At 41.0% G+C, this 22,265-nt stretch overlaps 1 protein-coding gene across 10 annotated transcripts in view; it reads left to right on the top strand.

Moving 5' to 3' along the window:
• LOC109625058 (A-kinase anchor protein 13) overlaps positions 1–22,265 on the top strand; it is a 110,517-nt gene that overhangs the window by 68,766 nt on the left and 19,486 nt on the right. For 4 of the 10 annotated variants that reach the window (XM_069538191.1, XM_069538007.1, XM_069538059.1 and 1 more), the window contains exons 13-29: positions 697–744; positions 3,976–4,153; positions 4,883–4,985; positions 5,441–5,566; positions 8,237–8,279; positions 8,487–8,598; positions 11,462–11,621; positions 14,279–14,346; positions 14,459–14,525; positions 15,078–15,228; positions 15,507–15,619; positions 15,926–16,072; positions 16,397–16,653; positions 17,033–17,158; positions 17,723–17,840; positions 21,195–21,443; positions 22,018–22,094. In XM_069538191.1, coding sequence (XP_069394292.1) covers positions 697–744; positions 3,976–4,153; positions 4,883–4,985; positions 5,441–5,566; positions 8,237–8,279; positions 8,487–8,598; positions 11,462–11,621; positions 14,279–14,346; positions 14,459–14,525; positions 15,078–15,228; positions 15,507–15,619; positions 15,926–16,072; positions 16,397–16,653; positions 17,033–17,158; positions 17,723–17,840; positions 21,195–21,443; positions 22,018–22,094 — 2,143 coding nt within the window. The remainder of the gene's footprint in view (positions 1–696; positions 745–3,975; positions 4,154–4,882; positions 4,986–5,440; positions 5,567–8,236; positions 8,280–8,486; positions 8,599–11,461; positions 11,622–14,278; positions 14,347–14,458; positions 14,526–15,077; positions 15,229–15,506; positions 15,620–15,925; positions 16,073–16,396; positions 16,654–17,032; positions 17,159–17,722; positions 17,841–21,194; positions 21,444–22,017; positions 22,095–22,265) is intronic. The other 6 variants (XM_069538392.1, XM_069538433.1, XM_069538466.1 and 3 more) reach the window with 3 other exon arrangements.

Below are 22,265 nucleotides of genomic sequence, written 5' to 3'. Positions count from 1 at the left end.
TCCTGCTGTGACCAGCTGTGTTGCCATTTGTCTGATGTTGGTAGGGAGCTGCCGAATTTGTACACACACAGATGCAGGCGCACAAAGCGACAAGAGATACACACCTCAACTTGAACACACACTTAAAGCCACACACTTCTTCACACGCTCAGCATCACGTACAGTAGTCATCAGTTAACACATACCGCTTCACACATGTTGACACATCAACAATGTCAGAGCAGCAGCCTGTCGATGAAAGTCTGCAGAGTAGTTGCCTGGCAATAAAAGGCCTGTGACACGATGTTGGAGTGAAAATAGAAAAGCAACTGTTGTAGTCTCCTTAACAGCTGCTATTTTTACAACATTCAGGTTCAGCAGAAACAGCCATTGTCACCAAGCTTTCGTCTGCAGTCATCACTTTTATCATCAAACTCGTGGCAAACAAGCAAACCAGTGTGTTTCTCAAAATCATATTAATTAATGATTAAATCTATTAGGATTGTTACTCTGGATAAATGTGATGTGTTACGACTCTTGCAACATGGTGGCGTGTGCCTCAGAGCTACATCCTTAGAATATTTATAGACCCATCATCAGTAAAATAGATTGTTCATTTATTGATTATGCTCTTAATGAACTGCCATCCCCTCATATCCTGACTCATTCCACACATCATCCACCACTTCCTGTCTCTGTCTCATTGATCACCTGCAGTTCCATCCGTAGTCCTGGTGAGGGGAAGCCGACCTTTCACAGGAGAAGGTACCAATAAATCACATCAATCAGTTAAACGCCGACTTGTTGCTAGGTGACATGTAATGACAGTTTTCATGTAGGTGTAACCTGTGTGTGTGTGTGTGTGTACGTCTGTGTGTGTGGATCTCCCACTTTGTTTTTAATGTATGCTGGCTGAACTTCTGCTGCACTGTGCTCTATCCCTGCAGGCTACCGCTCTGAAAAATGTTGCTCTTTTCACTCGCTGGAATGTGCACACTGTACTGTGGCAAATCTATGGTTGAGACACACTGGTGTTTTGTATTGCAGTGGCAATAACAAGCAGCCACACAGAAAGAGGGTAGTTTAGCTCTGGAGGCTCACAGGACTGTGTTGGCCAGAGACTGACAATAGAGAATTTTTTTTGGTGTACCAACATTCTGTAGGGAATTTTTTTAAACTGTGAAGACATCAGTGGAGTTTCGAGTTTAACATGGAGGAGGCGGTGTGCCACTGCAGTAAAAACAAGATTTAAGTTTTGCTGCTGGTGTGCAGAATGGTTAGATGCGAGAAAACTGCACTAAAGTCAAGCAGGAAAGGGAGAGAACGCAGCAATGAGGAAGGAGTCAGTGTCATCGCCCCCTGTTCAATTGCTGTTCATGTGGAACCCTTCTCCATTTCAGCCTTCAAAGTTTTGATAGTTAAGATCTGCACCTGCGGTGGCACCACACCGGCCTGTGCTTAAGGCTTGTGTATGCACCACAGCTGGTGACTGTTCTTCTTTAGGCTGAGCCAAACTATTGACCTAGACTTGTCGATGGTTATTGAAGATGGAGACAGTTTTGTTCCTGTAATTGGCCAAAGCATCCACACTTAAGGCTGATCGATAGATAGATAGATAGATAGATAGATAGATAGATAGATAGATAGATAGATAGATAGATAGAAATACTTTATTCATCCCCGAGGGGAAATTCTTGTTTTTTGTTTTGTTTTGTTTTTTAAGATAGATGATAGATGAGAACAGACCCAAGTGTAGTGCGGTGTCAGTGTAGTCTAGTTCTTTGGTAAAGGGAATTATGCAACATATCATTTTTAGGTTTCAGCCATCTGCTATGAGCGCAGTCAATCCTTACATATGTTAGAAATCCTGCATGTGATTGTGCAGAATCTGTAGGTGATGGACACGATTTTGGGCCCGAAAGCTTTCTGGTTTTTGTTTTTAGCTTGACCAATCACGATTGAGCAGGCTTTTGTATGCTCCGCAGGTAAACAGTCAGTTGGAGAGAAAAAAAAGCAGAACACACTGAAAGTATTACTAGGGACTTTTTAATTGATCTGCATTCATATACAGATATCTGTTAATAGAGATTAGCCAAAATGACCTACAAAAGGTATCACTGTTTGTATTTTGTCATCTACTGTACTCTGTATCAGTGGTTTCCATTTGTTGTAGAATGAGCCAATGGAAGAGATTAGGTCAGACATGGCCTTAGAGGTCAGATATGGGAGTCGCAGATTTTTAAAATATTCTTATCTTGACCTAAAATATTCAGTTTCTTTTCAATAACTTCTTATTCAGAGCTTTGTTAGCATCACTGTTAGAGCCCGCGTATTGTGGATTACGTGCATTCTGATAAGCATCAACATAAAATAGAGCTTATTGTTGCTTCTTTAACTTTTACTCTACGTGCTGTGAATCCAGCTGACATACTGCAAGTGCGACTGTGAAAAGAAAATGATGAGCACTAATATCAGCCTGTCAGGTTATAATTGTGACGTGACTGTTACTGTCAGAGCCCACTGCTCTCTGGAAGTTATCTTTCACGTTCAGAATGAAATAACACTGGTCACCGCAGCAGTGGCTTCAACGATGTCATCAGTAGACCCACATCTTGCACAAAAACATTTACATTGTGTGTGTGTGTGTGTGTGTGTGTGTGTGTGTGTGTGTGTGTGTGTGTGTGTGTGTGTGTGTGTGTGTGTGTGTGTGTGTGTGTGTGTGTGTGTGTGTGTGTGTGTGTGTGATGGTGTGACATTGTCAACTGTATGCTACGCTCTGAGCAGTAGTCCTGTGATGGTAGAACATCCTCACTCTCCTCCAACGTCCCCGCAACTCCTCACATCCACCTCTATCTGCATCATTATTATTACTCTGCCATACTCACTTATCCACCTTCCCATCTCTCCTGTCCACCTCCATTCTTCTGCTGACTAACCGCTCCACTTAACACTCTGTCAGCATCAGCTGGTGCCCTCCCGATGTTCCTCACACTCACGTTATGGAAATAGTTAGATCCCTCAGGTACAGTGTGTGTGTGTTGTGAGTTTGCTGTGTGTTTTTCTTTCTTTGACTTGCAAAGAGCACATGACCTACTTTGAATTGGTCATATTTAAATGATGCTAGATTTGAATTTGCCGTTGCTGTGTGTGTATATACCCATGTGAATGTATGACTGCCCTAGTCAGTCAGTCAGTCAGACAGACAGTCAGTCTAGAAAGTCAATCAGCCAATCTGTCAGTCAGTCAGTCACTTCCTGCAGCTGCTGGTATTATTTATGTGTCGATGCCGGGGACCTTCTGGCTCTGTAGGCTCGTATGTAATAATACTGGCAGCTTGGAGACCTTAATATGACAAATGTAGTCATCTGCATTCACAGCCCTGAGGTTCGGTGAGTGCTGCTCCATCGCTGGTCACTGATAATCACCAAGTCATGATTCTCTCGGTCCAGTTTAGGTTACTGATGGTTGAATGTGCTGGACTGATGATTTGCTGGATAATGGAGTGCCATATAGAGCCACGGGCTGCAGATAGCAGAGATTTACTGCCGCAGCTTTAACTATCACCGAATCTGTCCTGAAGCGAATAGAGCTGCAGCCGGAGCCGTAGCATAGCTCATCCTGAAATGTAGCTGTAGTTTACTTCTCCATAATCATTGTATTGGATTCTTCAAGGCCTCTTATTTCCAGTCATAGATCGATGTAATTGGGTTTGTAAATCACAGCTCTCTATGTTGATGCTGATGTTGAGAATCATTTGCACCTGCTTCTGTTATAAATCTGCTGCAGAGCCCGGTGATAACTCAGCTGGCTAAACGCTACCAAGGACCAGCTCTGTGTGATGTGTGCGTGTATGTGCGGGTGTGTCCATCAACAGGTGCATGTGTGCATGTCTGTTTTTGTTCGATGCAGCACAGTAGTTTTGTGTAACCAGTAAACCTTGACAAGATTACAAGAGTGTATATTGAGGTCACCTCTGCCTGTTGCTTGTCCACACAGCTACAGCTTGGAGGGGCTCAGTGGGGTGCAAGAAGAACTTAGGGGCCCTACCCCCCAGGGGCCCCGAATCCTGGAGCCACTAAGGATGGCCCGACAAGACAGCGACGACAGAGGCTCACTGGTTTCTCTGACAGAGGAGCAGGAGGAGCTGGGGGATCATGGAAGACTACACGATGCGGTCAGCTAACAAACACACACACACACACACACACACACACACACACACACACACACACACACACACACACACACACATACACCTATTGTTGTATATCTTAGTGAGGACACTTATAGGCATAATGCATTTGCCAGCCCCTTACCTTAACCATAACCTAATTCTAAGCCTAACCCTAAAGCCAAGTCTTGACCCTTAAACGAGCCTTTGAGAAAGTGAGAACAGGCCAAAATGTGCTCACTCAGTAAGATCATGCTCAAAATAGTCTCCACAAATATATAAGTACAAATACACACACAAACCCATTAGATTTGTCCTTTAGATGTCATATCTTCACGCTGTCACACAGTCGGCCCAGAGGGATCTTCAAAAAAAACTTGCTTAGCCTAATTCATAGGAGAGGAGAAATGGATGTGGAAAGCTCGCACATAAACAAGACTCATAAACAGTTCGGGGGAAATTTCAGACTTTTCAGTTCGGGGATTAGTAAGATTTTAATAAACATTACTTTCCTCAGGGAGCATCACTCCGCTCTCATTGAATTTAGAACAAATTGTCAAAACAACGTCACAAACCATTTGTCTAGTTTCCCCTTTGAGTTCATCGTTCCTGTTTCCCATGAAGCGACTGGTGATGTTTTGTTCCATATCTGTCATATCTGCCAGCTTTACTGTCCTTATTTGACACTTTGTCATGTGACCTAAACACTAAACTTTGTGTCTCTTCCTGCAGAAATCGAGGCGATATCGGCCTCTGCGAAACAGCTGTTCTCCCATGACCCTGCCCCTCACTAAGTCTGTATCCATGCTCGCCATCAGCCAGAGAGACATCGATGGTGAGTGACACGCTGTGAGGCTGTGATCCAGATCACGGCCAATACTTGTAACATTCAGCCCCATCAATAGATTCCTTTCGTTTATACTTCCTGATTTAATGAGGTGGTTAATAGATAAAGGATTTCAAATGTGTTTTTCAAAGAGACTTTCATATGGTCATCGTACTGTCTTGCTTTACCATATTTGATCAGTCATTTTAAAACAAAGAGAAATCATTGTTTCCTAGCTCGATAAAAATGTTTTAATTTAAATATGTGAGTAAAATCGAAAGGTTCCTGTTTAATTGATAGATTATCTACTAGATCATTTGGTCAGTACACCATTTCAGAAATGTAGGTTTTTCCCCATCTTGATTATTCTACCTCATATCCTCCGTCATTCTTCACTGCTTCCATGAAGTTACTATATTTTCCTAAGTGAATTCATCCTGCTCTGGTTCTTTCCTCCTGCTCAGCAGTGGGACACCTGAGACGTAAGAGGCGAATTTCCTTCTCTTTCAACCTTTCCCCAATCCTCACCAAATCTAAGTCTCAGTTCATTTATGGGGATTCTTCATCTAGTGACGATGAGGATAACTTAAGTGAGTACTGTAAATGCACAGTAGCTGCAGTAGGAAGTAGCTGTGATGTTGGAATCCAAACACTAGTTGTGTTCACATGTCCACCCTTTGTGCAGCAATAGTTTACTAGGTAGATAGCTCCAGTGGTAATTCTCTCTTTTTCCCTTTCTGTGGTGGTCAGCACTATCGCCCCACAGCAAGAAGGTTCCCAGTTTGAATCCCAGCTTGACTTTGTGTGGAGTGTGCATGTTCTCTCTGTGGGTACATCCATAATATTACATTTTCATTTGAAAATGCATCAGCTCTGCTACGGATAAGCCAGGTGTCTGCACTCCTCCAGATTTTTAGAGCTGCTTAAACAGAGAAGTTTGAGAATGCTGCTGATCCCATTTTAGTCACAGTCTGGATGGGTAGAAACTCAGATGTTTGGATATGATGAAATAGACATTCACAACCAATTGGTGATTGGGTCTTTTGTCATGGCGTAGCTTTCACTCATTCGTCCGGCTTCTATCACATGATCCCCCTCTAGAAGAAAACATCCTGCATTCGCCTTGACTACCAGTGTGGAACGTAACATGGATAATCAATTACATTTTGTTTACTTCTGCCCACAATCTAAAGACATGTAGATAAGAGTTAGGTCGACTCTATATTGACAACTGGTGTGAATGTAAGTGTGAATTGTTGTTTGCCTCTGTATGTTGTTGTGACCTGTCCAGAGTGTACCCCACCCCAAATCAGTTGGGATTGGCTCCAGCTCCACCCTCAAATAATTAGCATAGTAGGATGGTCACCGATGAGTGGAAGTGTTGTCTTAATGCATCAAAACTATTTCTGTAACCACTCAGATTAGAGGTAGACAAGGTCGACTGAAGGAAATCTGCCATACTGAAAAAATAAATCTTAACATTCAATCACAAAATACAATTAATGGATTATATTACATATTGTTAGAGAGTATGCAGAAATATACAGCCTAAACTTTGCTGCGACCTTTCAGTTTGAACACTTTTGTAAAGGGTGAGTGCTCTCTGTAGGATTTATGCCTCCTCAACAGACTTGCACTCCGGCTCCAACACAGCTCGATGCAGAAGGCAGATGAAGCCCAAAAGTTCAGATGCAGCAAACTTTTCACAAGGAAACCCCTAATTACTGCCCATATTAAGCTGCTTGTGAATGTGCAATTAGTTTCTAGCAAAGCCACTGGTGTAGAAAACTACCTATCACATAGGCAGCAGGCTTTGTGTTAATAATTCCAGTTGACAACATTAAATAAGACCATGCCGTCTCTTGTCCCCCTACCTGGCCCTGTTTTTAGCTGACCTTTTACCAAGATTAGTCTTTGGATTTGTCTCTTTGCAAAAATTTAAACACAATCAGCAGAGAAAGAGGAAAGGAATGGTTGTAAACAGTGCAGGTGAAGTGAAGAAGCTCTCCATTCCCTGCAGATAAATGTGAGCCTGTCACCTTTAGTCAAAGTCGCTGAGCCATTCCTTCCCCTTTCTTATCTGTGAGATATTTCCATTAGTGTTCTCCGTCTCCTTGACTATGTTGCTAGCAACACAGGAAGGCCAAGACTTTGCCCTCATTATCCGGTTCTGGAGTTTGACTTTCTGATGCAGAGCAGGGCGAGCAATGCTTTGCATATTTCTGTTTTACAGAATATTTGGTATAAATGTTGCTGTTCAGAAGGAGGCAGATAAGTTCCTTGATCAGCTGATGCCAACTGAGACTTTTTTTTGGTCTCTGTTTTAATTATTATTTTATTAATTATTTTTAAAATGTATTTTATTTGTCCATATATTCCATAATCAGAATAAACAGTGACAGTTAAGTGTTGTTTCCATTAATTATCTAGACTGTGCCATATTCCTACCATACCCTACCATATTCTAAATTGTCCCACCACAGTTTGTCACACCAGACATTTTTTACACTTCTCATAATAACACAAGATTATGTACAAGATAATGTGGCGTGTAGAGCGTTGCTGCACTATTTGCCAGATACTTGCTTGCACTCTGTTACTGCTATAGAATTAATCCTTTGCGAAACTCTGCAGTTACTAGAGTTAGATCATCCGTAGGGGACTGTGGGTGGAGCTCGGGTCAGACAATGTAGTGGCAGCCAGCATGTCTTTGACAGAATGACCATCATTTACTGTGGGAAAAAATGACTTTGTATTTTCAGAGTTCATTGGTGTTTGGCAGCCAGAGACTTTTCTGAGCCAATATCTAGCAGCCATTAATGGCACTGGATCTAAAGGCAGAACTGGCTTCAGCTTTTGGCCTTTATTTTTCTTGCCACTCTCGTCTGTGCCAGAGCCATTTTGTTGTCAGCTTCCACACAGGCTGGCCGAGGGTACCTAAAGGTGAAGTGCATTGCTCATGGGCATTATTGTGTTCCTCGTCCAGCTCTTGTAACCAGGACATGAACTGAGAGGCTTCTGGACTAAAGACTGTTTTTTTTAACTATCAGGTCTGTACGGTTGTTCAGTTACCTCAGGGGAAACCAGGACGGCACAGTGGAAAGTGTGTTCAACCCCTAAACAGAGATTTTCACTGCCCAAAATAGACAGAGGAATCATTTCCTTCTTAGATACAGCAAATTAAAAAAAAAACCTGTCCTGTTTATACCAGCTCCTGAATCTTTGTTCTACTGCTTACATCCTTTCCTGTTTCTTTCCAGGTATGAGGTCTTTTTCCAGCACCTCTGGGTCACTAGCATACAGGTCAGTCCTGCAAATACACATCACCATAAAAAAACAGTTTGTTAGTTTTTTACTGTAGCAAGGATGATTATAGTCCTATATAGAGGCTGTATGGGACAAAATTCCATTCCAAAAAACAACCATTTTCAGAATGAGAGAACAGGTATGCATTGTAAGTGCTGCTGTTTAAAGATAATGTGTGTGTGTGTGTCTGTTTGTTTGTTTCAGTATATCAGAGGAGGAGCCTGGGCCTCTGCGGAGCGACACTGAAGGGAAGAGTGTGACAAAAGTCAGCCGGACTTTCAGCTACCTCAAGAACAAGATGTACAAAAAAACCAGGGTGAGAGAACATGGAGTTTCATTTAGTTCTCCTTAATAGAACTGCAGCAGGACTTTGAATGTAGCTTATATTTACTTAACTCACTTTAACTCTATATACTCTTTAATGCACTGTTCCTCAGTGCTGAGTCTTCATGTCTGCACTTTGTTTGGTCAAACTTCTCTGTCCTCTCCTGGCCTCCTCCTCCTAAAACATTTATTTGTTCAAGCAAGGATGACTGAACACCTGGCTGCCTCTCAGCCTCACACTGCTCCACATTCGTATGTGTGCACACATTCACATTGAAAGCTGACCTGTGCATCTTCCTCTGCTGGTCTCTGAGCAGCTCCTGTTGTGTCACTGGGGGTTATATGTCTTGCTAGGGCAAGTCTGTGTTTCTTCTAATGTCCCGACATTCACATTTCCCCAGTGGGTTTGTTTTTGAGACCACAACATTTTTCTTATCACAGACCTGAATCTCAGGTGGAAGATGTGGTCACAGTCATCTTTCTTTTACATACAGAACCAAAGCATGTAAGGGGATTTACCTTAATGTAATTTATCTGTAAGACTTAAGAAATTGCATTATGAGTGATGATAATCCTAAACCCCGTTTAAATTGCACTGATAGCAGGATATCTGCAGGTCATTACAAATCTTAAAAACACTTGAATTCAGTTTCTTTAAAAGTCTTAAATAGAATTTTCTAAAGTAAAACATATTTCCTCTTGCCCACAACAGGTTGTAATGTTATAAAATGTTTTTGTATCGACCTGCAGGCTGTCAGGAGACATTTCATGGCTGTAAGCTAAAAGTGGGACTGTTGTGACAGGACGTTGTGTGCAAAGAAAGCTGTGCAGTCTTTCAGCGTTTCAGTAATCACCATTAGACCTTTAGCAGGAAAATGCGTCTGCCCTTGCAAACAGACACTTAGGGGGAACAGGAAGTAAAACAGGAAGATGAAGGTGGTTTTGGTTTTCTAAACTTGGCTGCTGCTTTGCTTTTAAAGAAACAGGCTTATGACGGAACACACTTACAGCTGCTCGCTTCACATCAAAGTTCAATGATTATTAAACACGTCCTTTAGAATCCAAGACAATTAGCAAATGGTGATGTCCTTATTGAGGTTGTTGAGATTCATCCATAATTGACTAATGTATTTAGTGACAGTTAAAGAGGCCCCTCAGCAACCATAGTCATACATCACATTAAACATGTTTTTTCTTGACTGAATTATGTGAATAAGAAAAGCAGAATTAAACACATTAAAATAATGACTGACTACTGTTCTGGTTTTGAACACTACCCAGATAAGTTTGAGCACAGAATCAAAAGTGTAACTGTTCTTGGGGAACTAGTTTGAGCTGTGTTGTCATAGTGTCTAGTTGTGTGTTTGCTAGACCGAAGGGTCATTGCAGAAATAGCACCTCCTGTCGCCATGCAGTCATTTCCTCATTTCGGTGTTCCTGACGTAGCCTTGGCACTGGTTGTAGCTTCAGCCGCTCGACCACATCCAGAGATGTTATACAGGAGATTCACAGGGAGCCATAGCTTCTCAATGAGATGGAAAAGTTGGCTGGAGGTAGGCTAACAGAACAGAAAGCTCTGGTTTCCCCTTTTAAAATTGCAAAGAGAAAGACTGTCACAATATTGTGTTAAAAGTGACCGTTGTTCCTTTCTGGGCTCAAGTGTTATTCCACTGAAGCCAAGCAAGTTGCGTTAGATTTCACTTTTTTGTTTAAATCTCTGGTTTAGATGTCACAAGGGATTACTTCTCCCATTATGTTAGCTTGTAGAAAATGTGCTGAGAATCGTCCTTTGCTTCCTATGTTATACTAATAAGTGGAATTGTTTTGGGGTTTTTGTTTCTAGCTACTTTATTAAGTTTCAAGTTCATTCATAGATGTTTTTTCAGTGTGTTCCACCACTGGTTAAAAAGCAGTTTTACAGACAAATGACACAAAAGTGTTGTAATGGCTATAAACACATAGGTTTGCTGTCATCCAGTCTGTCTTATGGCATCCCGACTCATCTGAACCAAACCAGCTCCAGTGTGTCAGAGCTTTGTGGTGCCCTCAAACCAAGAGGCCCAGGGCTGGTCATTAAAAGGAGCTGGAAACTCCATTTTCCCATTTCCTCTGGGTTTGGGTGGAGGCTCTGTGATGTAAATCCAAGAGAACAAGAGCTCTGTTCTTCTCGGCATCACTTCATGGGATTGTGATTCAGCTCAGTGTCAGATATGACCAACAGCCGAGGATGACCTTGTCCAACGATGCCAAGGCAGCAGAAAGACCGCCCTGTTGTAGAAAAGGTCAAAGGTTTGATTCCCAGACAGCGTGTCTCCGACAGTAGTCATGCATCCGACAGGAGCGTCTTATACGATGGTTTGAATAGAGCTTTGCAGCAGCTGAGAAAACATGTAATGTGGATATTAATATGGTAATATGTTAACTGTTTGTGCTGTTTACCAACGTCTCCAACATTATAAACATCTACATGTTATCCTGTAAAATGTATCAAATAAGTCGGTGTTAGAGAGACCATAAAAAACCTCCTGTAACAAAACATGCAACATTTAAAACAGTCCCTTAATGAGACAGTTTGTTGTCAGCATAAATAATGCATCACTTAATATGCAAAGCCCCCCTGCTGTGTAGTACATCAAAGTAATAATGTTGCTCTGCTGGATTCAGATTAGAATTTAACATAAGCAACTGGTCCAATGCTGAGACATTTTCTTGATGTCTGGTAAATTAGTGTAATCTTAATTACAGTGTTATTTTTATCTAAACTTCTAATTGGCTGGAGAAAAAAAAGTTTAAGTAATTATTGAGAAAGTTCGTAGTGGGTGTGTGTTGTAACTGTGATGATTCTGTGTTTGCAGGAGAAGGAGCGAGACAAGAGGGAGAAAGACAAGGAAGGCAAAGAGAAGGACAAGAAGACAGTGAACGGTCACCTGTTCACAGCAGTTGGCTCGGGCCACGCCTCTCATTGTTCCCAGTGCAGCAGAGCTATCACCAGCAAAGAGGCATTCCATTGCACACGTAAGAACCTTTGTTCGTTGTTTTAATTTTTTATTCTCCTTTGTTAGTTCCTGTTGTTTTATGTCTGTTTAAAGCCCATAAAATCCTCTGATCCTTTATTAAAAGTATTCATTTCATCACAAATTAATTTCTTATCTGAAAACAAGGCCTAGTTCTCTGCACTGTTAGAAACACAATGAGGAGAAACACAGAAGAAGACACAGTGGAGAAGAAAACATCCTCAGTGAACTCACTGCACTGTACATCACTAGGCATGAATAATGCTGCAGGGGAGATCAACTCACTCTGGAGGCTCAGTCACTACATTTGGACCCTGCAATTATTGTAACATTAATATTCTTATATAGCCTACCAGTCAAAAGTTAAACTTACAGATAAATAAAATTATTATTATTTTGTTTGGTCGTTGATCATCTACTTACAAAGTCTCACATTTCTCAAGAACCATTCATCTTATCGATTTCACACTTAACTATGGAACGCCATACTTAATGTGTATTTTTAATGGCCCGAGGAAATGCAGTGATTGATTTAGACACAGGATATACGCTCAATATAAATAAACTTTGAAAATAGGTCAGCAGTTTCCGCTGGATTCACCACTAGTGAGTGTGTGTGTGTGAAATATCCTCCAGTGAAAAACGACAAGACACCAATGACATCAAGAGGGTTTGTGGTGATAAGAACTGATGACACTGTTGGGGCACTATAAACATGATCACGTGATCTCTGCAGTGGAGTTAATGCACCACTCCCTGCCTCTGCTGCATTAGGCGGTTCCACCTCTCACTTGATTAATGCCGAGGATTTGATGCTGGTGTGAACACGTCTGTGCATAGCCAATTCTCCGGATTTTACCCGTAGGCCATGTCTGAAAACGCTTCTATTGTCGTTCATGATAATGGCGCTTCCACAATAACAACTATTGATTCTCCAGTTCAGGGTTCAGTGTACTAAGTCGAGCATCACTGAACTTTGAATAAACAGGTGAACAGTTTTTTTGTCCATCAGCGAACCACGTCAAGATTGTGTGGACTGAGTCCAGCAGTAGGTCTTAACTTGCTGTGGCTGGATTACTGCGGGTCACTTTTACAGTTTCAGAAAGAAAGCTGCAACCAGCATCACCAAGTAAACAACACATTCCATACAGGACGATTTAGAACAGCCACTGCTCTAGTAAATAAAATTGCCGGCCTGTTTACAAGGTTTACACCTTTGTTAGAAAACACTTAAAATGTTCATTCATTTATATTAAGAGTACCTCTCAATACATTGTATGGCTTGAATAGTGACTACTGTCTGTAAATGGCTCATACTAGTCTGCACCACCCTCATGATCAGTATGAAGTAGTCGAAATGCCTAAAGGCCCACTTCTAATCTCCCAGTCAGGCTTTCATTACAGACAGCAAAACCTCTTCTGCATTGTTTTCCATTGAAGCAGCAGCTCTGAAGAGGATGTAGTTTATTGCACAAGATTTTGGCGGAACCCCAGAGAGAGAAAAAGAGAAACTAGTTCTGCAATAAACAACAGCAACACAGCGACCCTCTTGATGGCCACAATCTGCTTCTGATACTTCAGACGGCCAGATACAGCTCTTGTTGTGTTCAGGCGTTCTAGTTCGGATCGTTGGAGCCACAGACATGTCTGTGGGTGTTTTCTGGAGGCTTGTGCTTGCAGATGTCTGGCTGGTGTCCATTCAGCAGACAAGTACAGTGATCCTTTGTCTCAGATTAGCTGGAATTAGCGGTGCAACACACAGGAAAATGCCTCAAAAAAGACCATTTTAAGAAAAAAACACTGCAGGAATATATATGTATACAATACATAATATACTAGGTAGATACTTTTATCCAGATGTTTTTTTTTCACTGTAACAAGGTCATATTTTTCAGGTTATGGGGGAAATGAAAAAGTGACTGTGGCACTGTCTTTGCATACTTTTCTCACCCTCGCTCTGAGCTGTGTTGATGTAATCCCAAGAGCGGAAGTGCACTATGCATTTGAACATGTTCGACTATGTATTCAGTGAATTTATGGGTTTACTTCTGTGAAGTGTGTTTAAAAAAAACTTCTCTCTCTTCAAAAAATGTATCTGTGAAAATTAGTGTAAACTTGGGGAAGCTCTGCAAAGATTTTTTGAAAAATCTGAGATAGTCCTCTTGCTTTCACTTCCTGATCTGGTCTTTCAGTTGTTCAGTTGTATGAACAATCGACAGTTTTCTGCTTTTACACTGCGACTGTAAAAAAAAAAAGTGCAGAAACTTCTAATGCAAAACAGACGACTAGACGGGATCAGATTACAGAGCAGATCTTATTTTAGTGCTCTTGCATGATGACCCTTGTTCCAAAATGGTGATTTGGGAATGTTTACATAATTGAAACGTTCCCATGCAATTCAGTTTTTATGCTCATGTGTCATTCCACAGCCTCATCTCTTTTTTTTCCCCCTCGTCCATGCAAAGTATTACATCTCGATTGCATCACATGCGCTGCTCCAGTCTGGCTTTCATTAGTGGGCTGGTGGAGTTTCCTGGCCGCCGATGAAACCCAGTCAGAATTTCTAGCCCCCACCTTTCCACAAAACCCTCAGCACCCCCCACCCCCGGCAGCAGGATCGCTAGTATTCACTGAGCGTTCTGCCTCTTTTCTTTCCAGACTGTAATGCTTCCGTCCACAAGGGCTGCAGGGACAGCCTGCCTGTTTGTGCCAAGGTGAAGATGAAGGTAAATGTTCCCTCACACTTACTCCACCACCGACTCTATAGTGTTCTGTTGTCTTGCCGCCAATATTGATTTGAGCTCATCATTTATGCTTTTATGCTGTTTCTCTGGCCAGTTGCCCAAGCAGCAGTTTGCTGTCCCAGATTCAAGCTCCTTTTCTACAGTCACCATGAGGAACAAATGTGAGTGCCAACACAAAGTTTGATTCCATATGTCGTCATGTTCTGTAACCATTAATGGAACTTTTTAACAGTCATTTGAGCCAAATTTACCAAAAACGATAGTTTCTGTAGGTAAAACTCAGTAAACAAGTTGTTCCATTGGGGCTGTAGTGAGATTTAGGGATCCTTACTGGAAAGTATACAATCTCTTGTGCTATAATATAAGTCACAGTAAACAGAACTTGTCTTTGTAGGATTCCTTACCTCTGTTTTGTGAAAATACCAGTGTTTCCAATTATAGTAAATTCTGTGTTTTTTGATCAGTACTGAACAGATCCACCAGCCTTGACTCAGGAAGCTTTTCAAAACATACTGGATAATTTCAAAACTGGTTTGTTAATTAGCTAAACTAAAATCTTATTAAAAGTTGTTATTTTGGAGATGCAGGATTGAACTTTTTCATGAAATACAACTGTAGCAAAAACAACAGGCAGTATAAGGGGCTTCCTTTAAGGATGATTGTAGGTTTAAGAGGTTCCTGCTAACTGCACTGTGTGTCTGTCTCTGGTCCAGCTGGTGGGACAAGGGAGCGCCCGTGGTCGGTCATCTTGTCCCCTGAAGATCACTCCTCTCTGATGATCCCATCGTCTAGGAGACCAACCAGTATCATGAATTTCCACAGCAACAACCTGTCCAAGAGTTTGTCCATAAGCAACATCGCTGGGTGAGCTGGCATATGTGTGTTTGTGTATCTGTGTGAATATTTGAGTGCATCTAGACAAAGTTGGATGAGGAGACTCTGAAGTTCCTATTTCCACTTATATGAAATTAAGTTAAATACAATTGTTTCAGTTTATGGTGTTAGTTTGCTTTATTTTTATTTGACCACTGCATCCACAGTGGGTTTTTTTTTTAAGCATCTCCATGTGTATCTGTGGTCATGACTGGTCATGAAACAACACTGTTAATTCAACTTATTATTATTATTATTTCCCCACTCAGTCCGGTGTTTGATGAGATGCCCATTAAAGGTCTGCGGTATCTCTCTCAGTCCACTGACTCCCTCAACAGAACCAACCAGGTCACAGAGTCCATGGAATCACTCACTGATGAAGGTCAGTACACACACACACACACACACACACACACACACACACACACACACACACACGTGCACACACGTGCACCCATCAGAAAGAGTCAACTTCTTTATTTTTATCTGAAATTTAGTGTAATTCAATGTCAGAATAATTGGGGAAAAATTGTATCCAAACATTTTAGTCTTTTAACAGTGCTTGCAAACAACTAGTTTAAGTGAAATGAAGCGTCAGAAGCTGTTTAATGCATTTGATATGATCCACTCAATATAAAATCAGCTTCAGATTGCAACATTCAAAGTGCAATGTGTGTTGTTGACTCAGGGACGGAGATGATGGATGGGCAGCTGATGGGTGAGTTTGAGGCCGAGGCAAAGGAGCTAGAAGCTGATTCGTGGAGTTTGGGTGTGGAGCAGCAGTACCTGCAGCAGCTGGACAAAGAGCTGGTGAAGAGACAAGATGTCATCTACGGTACAGTTAACTACACAACACTATGATTGAAGAAAACGTGGAAAAAAGGACCATTTGATAAGGTTATTCAGTAAAGTTGCCCACACAAGCTTAGCTTTTGATTAGCATCTAATTGTGTCAAATACATTTAGATGTAATGATTCTGAGTGGCTCTTGCCTGGCAATATAAAACATGTGGTAACATCTTGTCAAGAATACAATTAAACTCTTTATAGTTTTCTGAGAAAGAAAGAGGCCAATACATAGTGCACATCTGTGGAAGCATTTAAAACAGCATTTTATGCCATTGTGTGACTAAGTCTCATTTCTTGGTATTTTCTCCAGAGCTGATGCAGACGGAGATGCATCACATCCGGACGTTGCGCATTATGTCAGAAGTGTTCAGTAAAGGCCTTCAGAAGGAGGCACAGCTGGAGCTCCAGACAGTGGAGAAGCTGTTCCCTGCTCTAGACGAGCTCCTGGAGCTCCACACGCAGCACCTCCTGCGCCTCCTGGAGAGGAAGAGAGAGTGTCAGCTAGAAGGTGGAAACGTGGATGCAGGATTCATCATCAACAGGATAGGAGACATCCTGGTCAACCAGGTCAGAGGAGGGATGGAGTGGGTGGATGGGGATCTTGTGCATGCCTGTGTGTATATGTGAGTGTGGGCGTGTGTGTGTGTGTATGCGCAAGTGTGTTTGTACTACCTCTTGGGACCTTTTCCAGTTTAGAAGTATACCAGGTACTCGTAGTCCTCATAGTTGCTTCATATATGTCCATGTTTTTTATTAAAAATTCTTTAGGTATTCAATACTGCCTAAACTTTCTTTATATTTCTCCTAGCTTATTGTTAAAGTTTTGAAACAAAACAATTCAGTTCAAATCAGAAAATGCCCTAATACACAGAGTTTTAGCTTTCCACCTTAGCGTTTACTTGTGGCGTTTATGTTGCAAATTGAAGTTTCTCATTTTCTGCTCTAGTTCTCTGGCTACAACGGTGAAAGTATGAGGAGGATTTACGGAAGATTCTGCAGTCGCCACAACGAAGCAGTCAACTTGTACAAGGACCTGCTGACCAAAGACAAACGCTTCAAAGCCTTCATTAAAGTAAGGCCTCCATCTCAGACCTTGATGTGTTTATCATACATTTATTGTATGGTAGTGTTACCATTTGGAGTCTGCACACTAGGTGATTCTTAGATAAACTAATTTATTTTATTTTACCGAAACTTTACCATCTGGGAAGTAAAATAAGTCTATGGGAGCATCAATTGGTGTATGGACATTCTGGTCTCTAGATATTAGTCACTTCTGTCCAGCATGTATAGTTTATCAAATTTTAATGTGCATGCTTTTGTATGCTCACTGTTTAGAGAAGTGTCATCTGCGTGCATTGTTCTGCTTTTGTGAATGACAGGTCTAACTTCTGTTTTACAATGCGTTTTAATATTGAGAGCAGGGAGCTTCTCCTATCTCTGTCTTGCTTCTTATTCTTTTGCATACACAGTACATTTCATTCGATGAAACATGCATGTTTGAATATAAAAGCTTGTATAAACATTTGTAATATTTTATTATATTTTCTCATTGGTTATTTGAAACCATGTCTTGTTTTGAGCCACCTGTTGTGTGGGCATGTTTTGCTAAGGCACCTTTTGTTGGTTCTTCCAGAAAAAGATGAGCAGCAGCATTGTGCGGAGGCTTGGTATCCCAGAATGCATCCTGCTGGTGACCCAGAGGATAACAAAGTACCCGGTGTTGATTCAGAGGATGCTACAGCACACTAAAGGTTAGCTTCACGTCAATGTGTTCATCCATTTTTTACAGTGTGCACAAGATGATTTTGGCTTAAAGGTTCAGTGAGTAGAATTTAGGGACATCTAGTGGTGAAGTTGTATGTTGCAGCTGAATACCCCCCACCTCATCCTCTCCTTCCATACACAAAAGAGAACCTGTGGTAGCCTTCAGTTGTCATAAAAACTCAAAAGGTGTTAAGTTTGTCCAGTCTGGACTAATGTTAAAAACATGCCGGCCTCCGTAGAGAGGACCCCCCCTCCTGATGGAAATAGGGCTCATTCTACAGTAAAGAAAACACCAATTTTTGCAATTTAGGTGATTATGCATTAGTGAAACCATCACTGGGATTATTTTGTATTCAATTTCTACCAATAGATCCCTTTCAGTTAAATCTTACACTCTACCTTTAAACTGTAAAGAACCTCAATAACCACAGATTTGATGGACCCATTATTGAACTTTTTTTAAGTTGTCAAGATGTAAGAGGGTCACAAATTCATCCTGGTGATTTAACTCCATTTGATCTCCTGCTAATTCTTTGAACCAAATAGAATAAGAATACAGATTAGACTCAGTGTGCTGGTTTCTCTGCCTTTCTGTGTATGATTTTTATTTGATTGCAGATTAAAAAATGCATAGGGAGAGTGCAGACTTGGTGTGCAAAGACACAGGTACAGTCAGTGCAGTACTTGATGCAGTACCTACTTGTCACAAACCTGTAGTTTTACTCACCCAATTTATTGTGAAATAAATAGAAAGGCAAGTAGATGAGTGAAAAGTACTGTATGGCACTCTTGCCACTTGTCAACGCAGAACAAATGAGTGCATTTACAGTCATAGATATAAAGGCTGTAAAGTATTCTGTCGTATTCTTTAAGATAGTTTTTTGTCTTTAAATTGAACCCCTCTCTTTGTGAGCTGCATTAATTATGCTCTCATCTAAAGGATTTTTCCATTAACCAGTGACAGAGAATAAGACAGAATAAGTCCAATTAATGCATGAGGATCTGGAAAATGTTGCAGCTTGATAGATCATTAGAGTAGCAAGTTGATTTGCAGATTAAAGCACATCTAAACACTTTAGATGTGGTCTGAGCAGTTAAAGTCGCAATGCTGCAATGCAACTCCAAAGTGTCACTTGTTTTAGGAAACAAATATTTCACACCATATTTATATCTGATTTAAAGCAGCTCTCGTCAGTTGGCCTCCCACTGTGTACATTCTCTGTAATCCTTCCCCAAAGCCTGTTTATAGTTCCATGTGGGATGAGCTCTGACTTAATCCCTAAGGTGCTTCAAGAAGACTCTCTTGCCAACTGTAATATATTCTTTACTCTATATTCTTTTTTATACATATAAAACACAGTACAGTTGGTGCTGTAGAGGACAGACATACAGCAGCCTCAAGGGGAAAATATTTTTCTTTGGAAGGAAATGTTTCATGTAGAGTCCAAAACTCAAATATAGAGGGTAAGTATAAGTTAAGACATTGACTCTGCAGCTGATTCGTTCATGAGACTATTGATAAAATTGATAAAATGATATCAATAATTGTAGCAACAACATTTTCATAAATAGCATTGCAACAAAAATCCAATATATATAAATATATATCGATATATTGCTTATCCATTGTAAATCCATCCTAAATAAAAAAGCAACATTTATCGTGACACAGGCAGTGATAAGAGATTTGACGTATAGAGAAATTCAAATCCTTCTTTTTGCTGAAACTTTGATAGTAGACTGATATTTATCTTCTCTTTAGCTTTTCAGATAAAGCAGCCAGAGCCAAGTTAGCTTAGCTTAGAGTCACACGTATATCATCTATCAAATTCAATATATTTTTATATTCATTTTATTTGTATAGCCCATATTCACAAATTACAATTTGTCTCATAGGGCTGAGCAGGTGTGACATCTTCTGTCCTCAACCCTGAACAAGAGTAAAAACTACCAATAAAACCCTATTCCTGAATATACAACCCTTATTTCTTACTGGCAATAATTCTGCTGCATTTTATTTAAGGACATCAGCTGCATCAAGTTAACAACCTGTTGGTGGTATTCTACTCAAACTGCACGGAGAAAAATAATAAATATATGTTGGTTTACATTCTGGATTCTGGAAAACCATACATTATCTATCATCCCCTTACTTTGGGCTGTGGGTCCCCATTTAGTCATTCATCTCCATAATGTTTTAGAAAATGTTTTCAGGGGGAGACTTTTAGGAGAAAAGTCAGCAGAGAAGTGGCAACACTCATTGACTGACACGTGCAGCACAGCTCTGTAATACTGATCAGCAACAGAAACAATAGGTCAGGTCAGGTCCAAAATAAATCAAATTAATAAAATGTTCTATTTGTCTAGTGTAACACATTATTCTCAGACCATAATACACTTCAAAATATCCATATGGCATAAACTGCAATCAGTGATATAGGTAATCATCAGCTTGCATTGTTAAACTCTACATCTTAAAATCCCATTAATTGTATGGTGGGAAGTCGTTTTTTGAACACTTGAAGGAGATATTTTCAGAATATCTGTATTATAATTAAGCAGAAGAGCAGAAACTGTTCAGTCAGAGAAACTGCCAGCAGCGTTGCATACCAATGATTTGGACTGACATTTAAGATAACTGTATATTTTTGAGATGCAGTTATTTTGCTAACGGAAACTTCACAGGGAACTCTTGCCCCTTTGTCAAGGAAGAGGGATGTGGGCGAGCCAAACAAATATTCAGAAATCTGGTGACCTCAAGGGCAATGTTGGCACAGCTCAATCTCAACTGAGTTTCATTTTTGGTTTGTGCTGCAAAATATGCAGGTGTGAGAAACAGATCAGAATGAAAAAGGCAAAAGTCACAAGGAAGAAGGTTAGACGACTTAATAGATGTGTGTGTCTAACTCCATCATCTGACACCAGAAAAGTTTTCATCTCTCTCTGCGAGCGAGTGGAAAAGGAGACACAGTTAAATGCCAAATGGGTACCAAAGTTTCACTGCACCTTCTGCTGTGCATAAACTCATAAACGCAGCCCATCTGGATATAGTGTGTTAGTCTGCCGACATTAAATTACAAAATGGATTTGACGAACAGTTTTACCTGCATTTCAGTCTGTGCTTGATTTGCACTAATAAATAAACCTTTCAAGTCTTCATTTATCTCATAAAACAAGTGAATCAAATTGATGGTGAGCTTTGATTTTACTAAATCAATGTGCTGTATATAAATGAGGTATGGGGTTAAGTGTTTAACGGTCTAGTTGTAGTCTGACCTGAGGCTACACCTCTTTATATACAGTCTATGGGCTACACACTCTAACTTCTCTCTTCAACACAGAGGGTGAGGAAGAATACGATGACCTGACTGATGCTGTGCGGCTTGTGAAGGAGGTGATCGCAGCGGTGGACAGCAAGGTGAATGAGCACGAGAAAAGGCGGCGTCTGAAGGAGTTCCATGGTCGCATGGACAGCAAATCCATCATGATGACAAAGAGCGGTCAGATCTTCGCGAGGGAGGATCTGCTGAGGAGGAGGCTGATCCACGATGGACCTCTGCAGCTGAAGAACAGCCAGGGAAGGTTAAAGGGTGAGCATGCTTCAGTAGTTTTCAGACATCAACTCTGGAGAATGTCCGCACATTTGGGTCTGGGAATTTCTCCGGCGTTTGTGTTTTACATATGAACAATGTAGCAGGAGATTCTCTGCTAAGTCGCCTTCACAACAATTTAGTAATCCTCTGGAGCATTCATGTGAGGGGTGATGTAGTAGATCGAGGCTGGGTGTAATGTATTCTGCTGCAGAGATCCCATGTTTTTGCTAAAAGCACATCAACATTTTTTTTCCATTTTGTTTTTTTCATTTTTGCGTCTCTCGCATGTTAGCAACACATCCACTAATGTGCGGTGAATGTTGCGGACTTTGACATGGGATCATACAGACATTGTCCAGAGTTTTTACAAGGGGGCTGGCTGGAGAAACACTGGGGAAAGTCCGGAGCCTGTCACTCGGACATTTGCCCCTCAGTGTATGTCTGTAAGCAGCTTTTTACTGTATGTCCCTACCGACTGTCTCTTTCTCTATTTAAGTAAGTGAAATATGTCATTGTATTTAAACTTTTTTCTTATACACATGTGTCGATTTTTCTCCCAATGATTCTCCAGATGTTCAAGCTCTTCTCCTGTCAGACGTCTTTGTCTTCGTCCAAGAAAAAGACCAGAAATATGTCTTCGCCATGCTGGTAAGATCCTGTCGTCATCTTTCTCTCTCTCTCTTTCTCTCTCTCGCTCTTTCTTTCTCACTCTCTCTCTCTGTCTCTCTCTCTCTCCTCCTCCCCCCACTCCTTCCTTCTTCTTCTTTTTCTGTCTCTCTTCTCTCCTTCCTTTATTGTTGCTCTCCCTCCCCTCAATAT

The sequence above is a fragment of the Paralichthys olivaceus genome, chromosome 1, assembly GCF_024713975.1.
Source record: "Paralichthys olivaceus isolate ysfri-2021 chromosome 1, ASM2471397v2, whole genome shotgun sequence".
NCBI classification, from domain to species: Eukaryota; Metazoa; Chordata; class Actinopteri; order Pleuronectiformes; family Paralichthyidae; genus Paralichthys; species Paralichthys olivaceus.
This window is presented reverse-complemented; position numbering and strand designations above follow the sequence as displayed.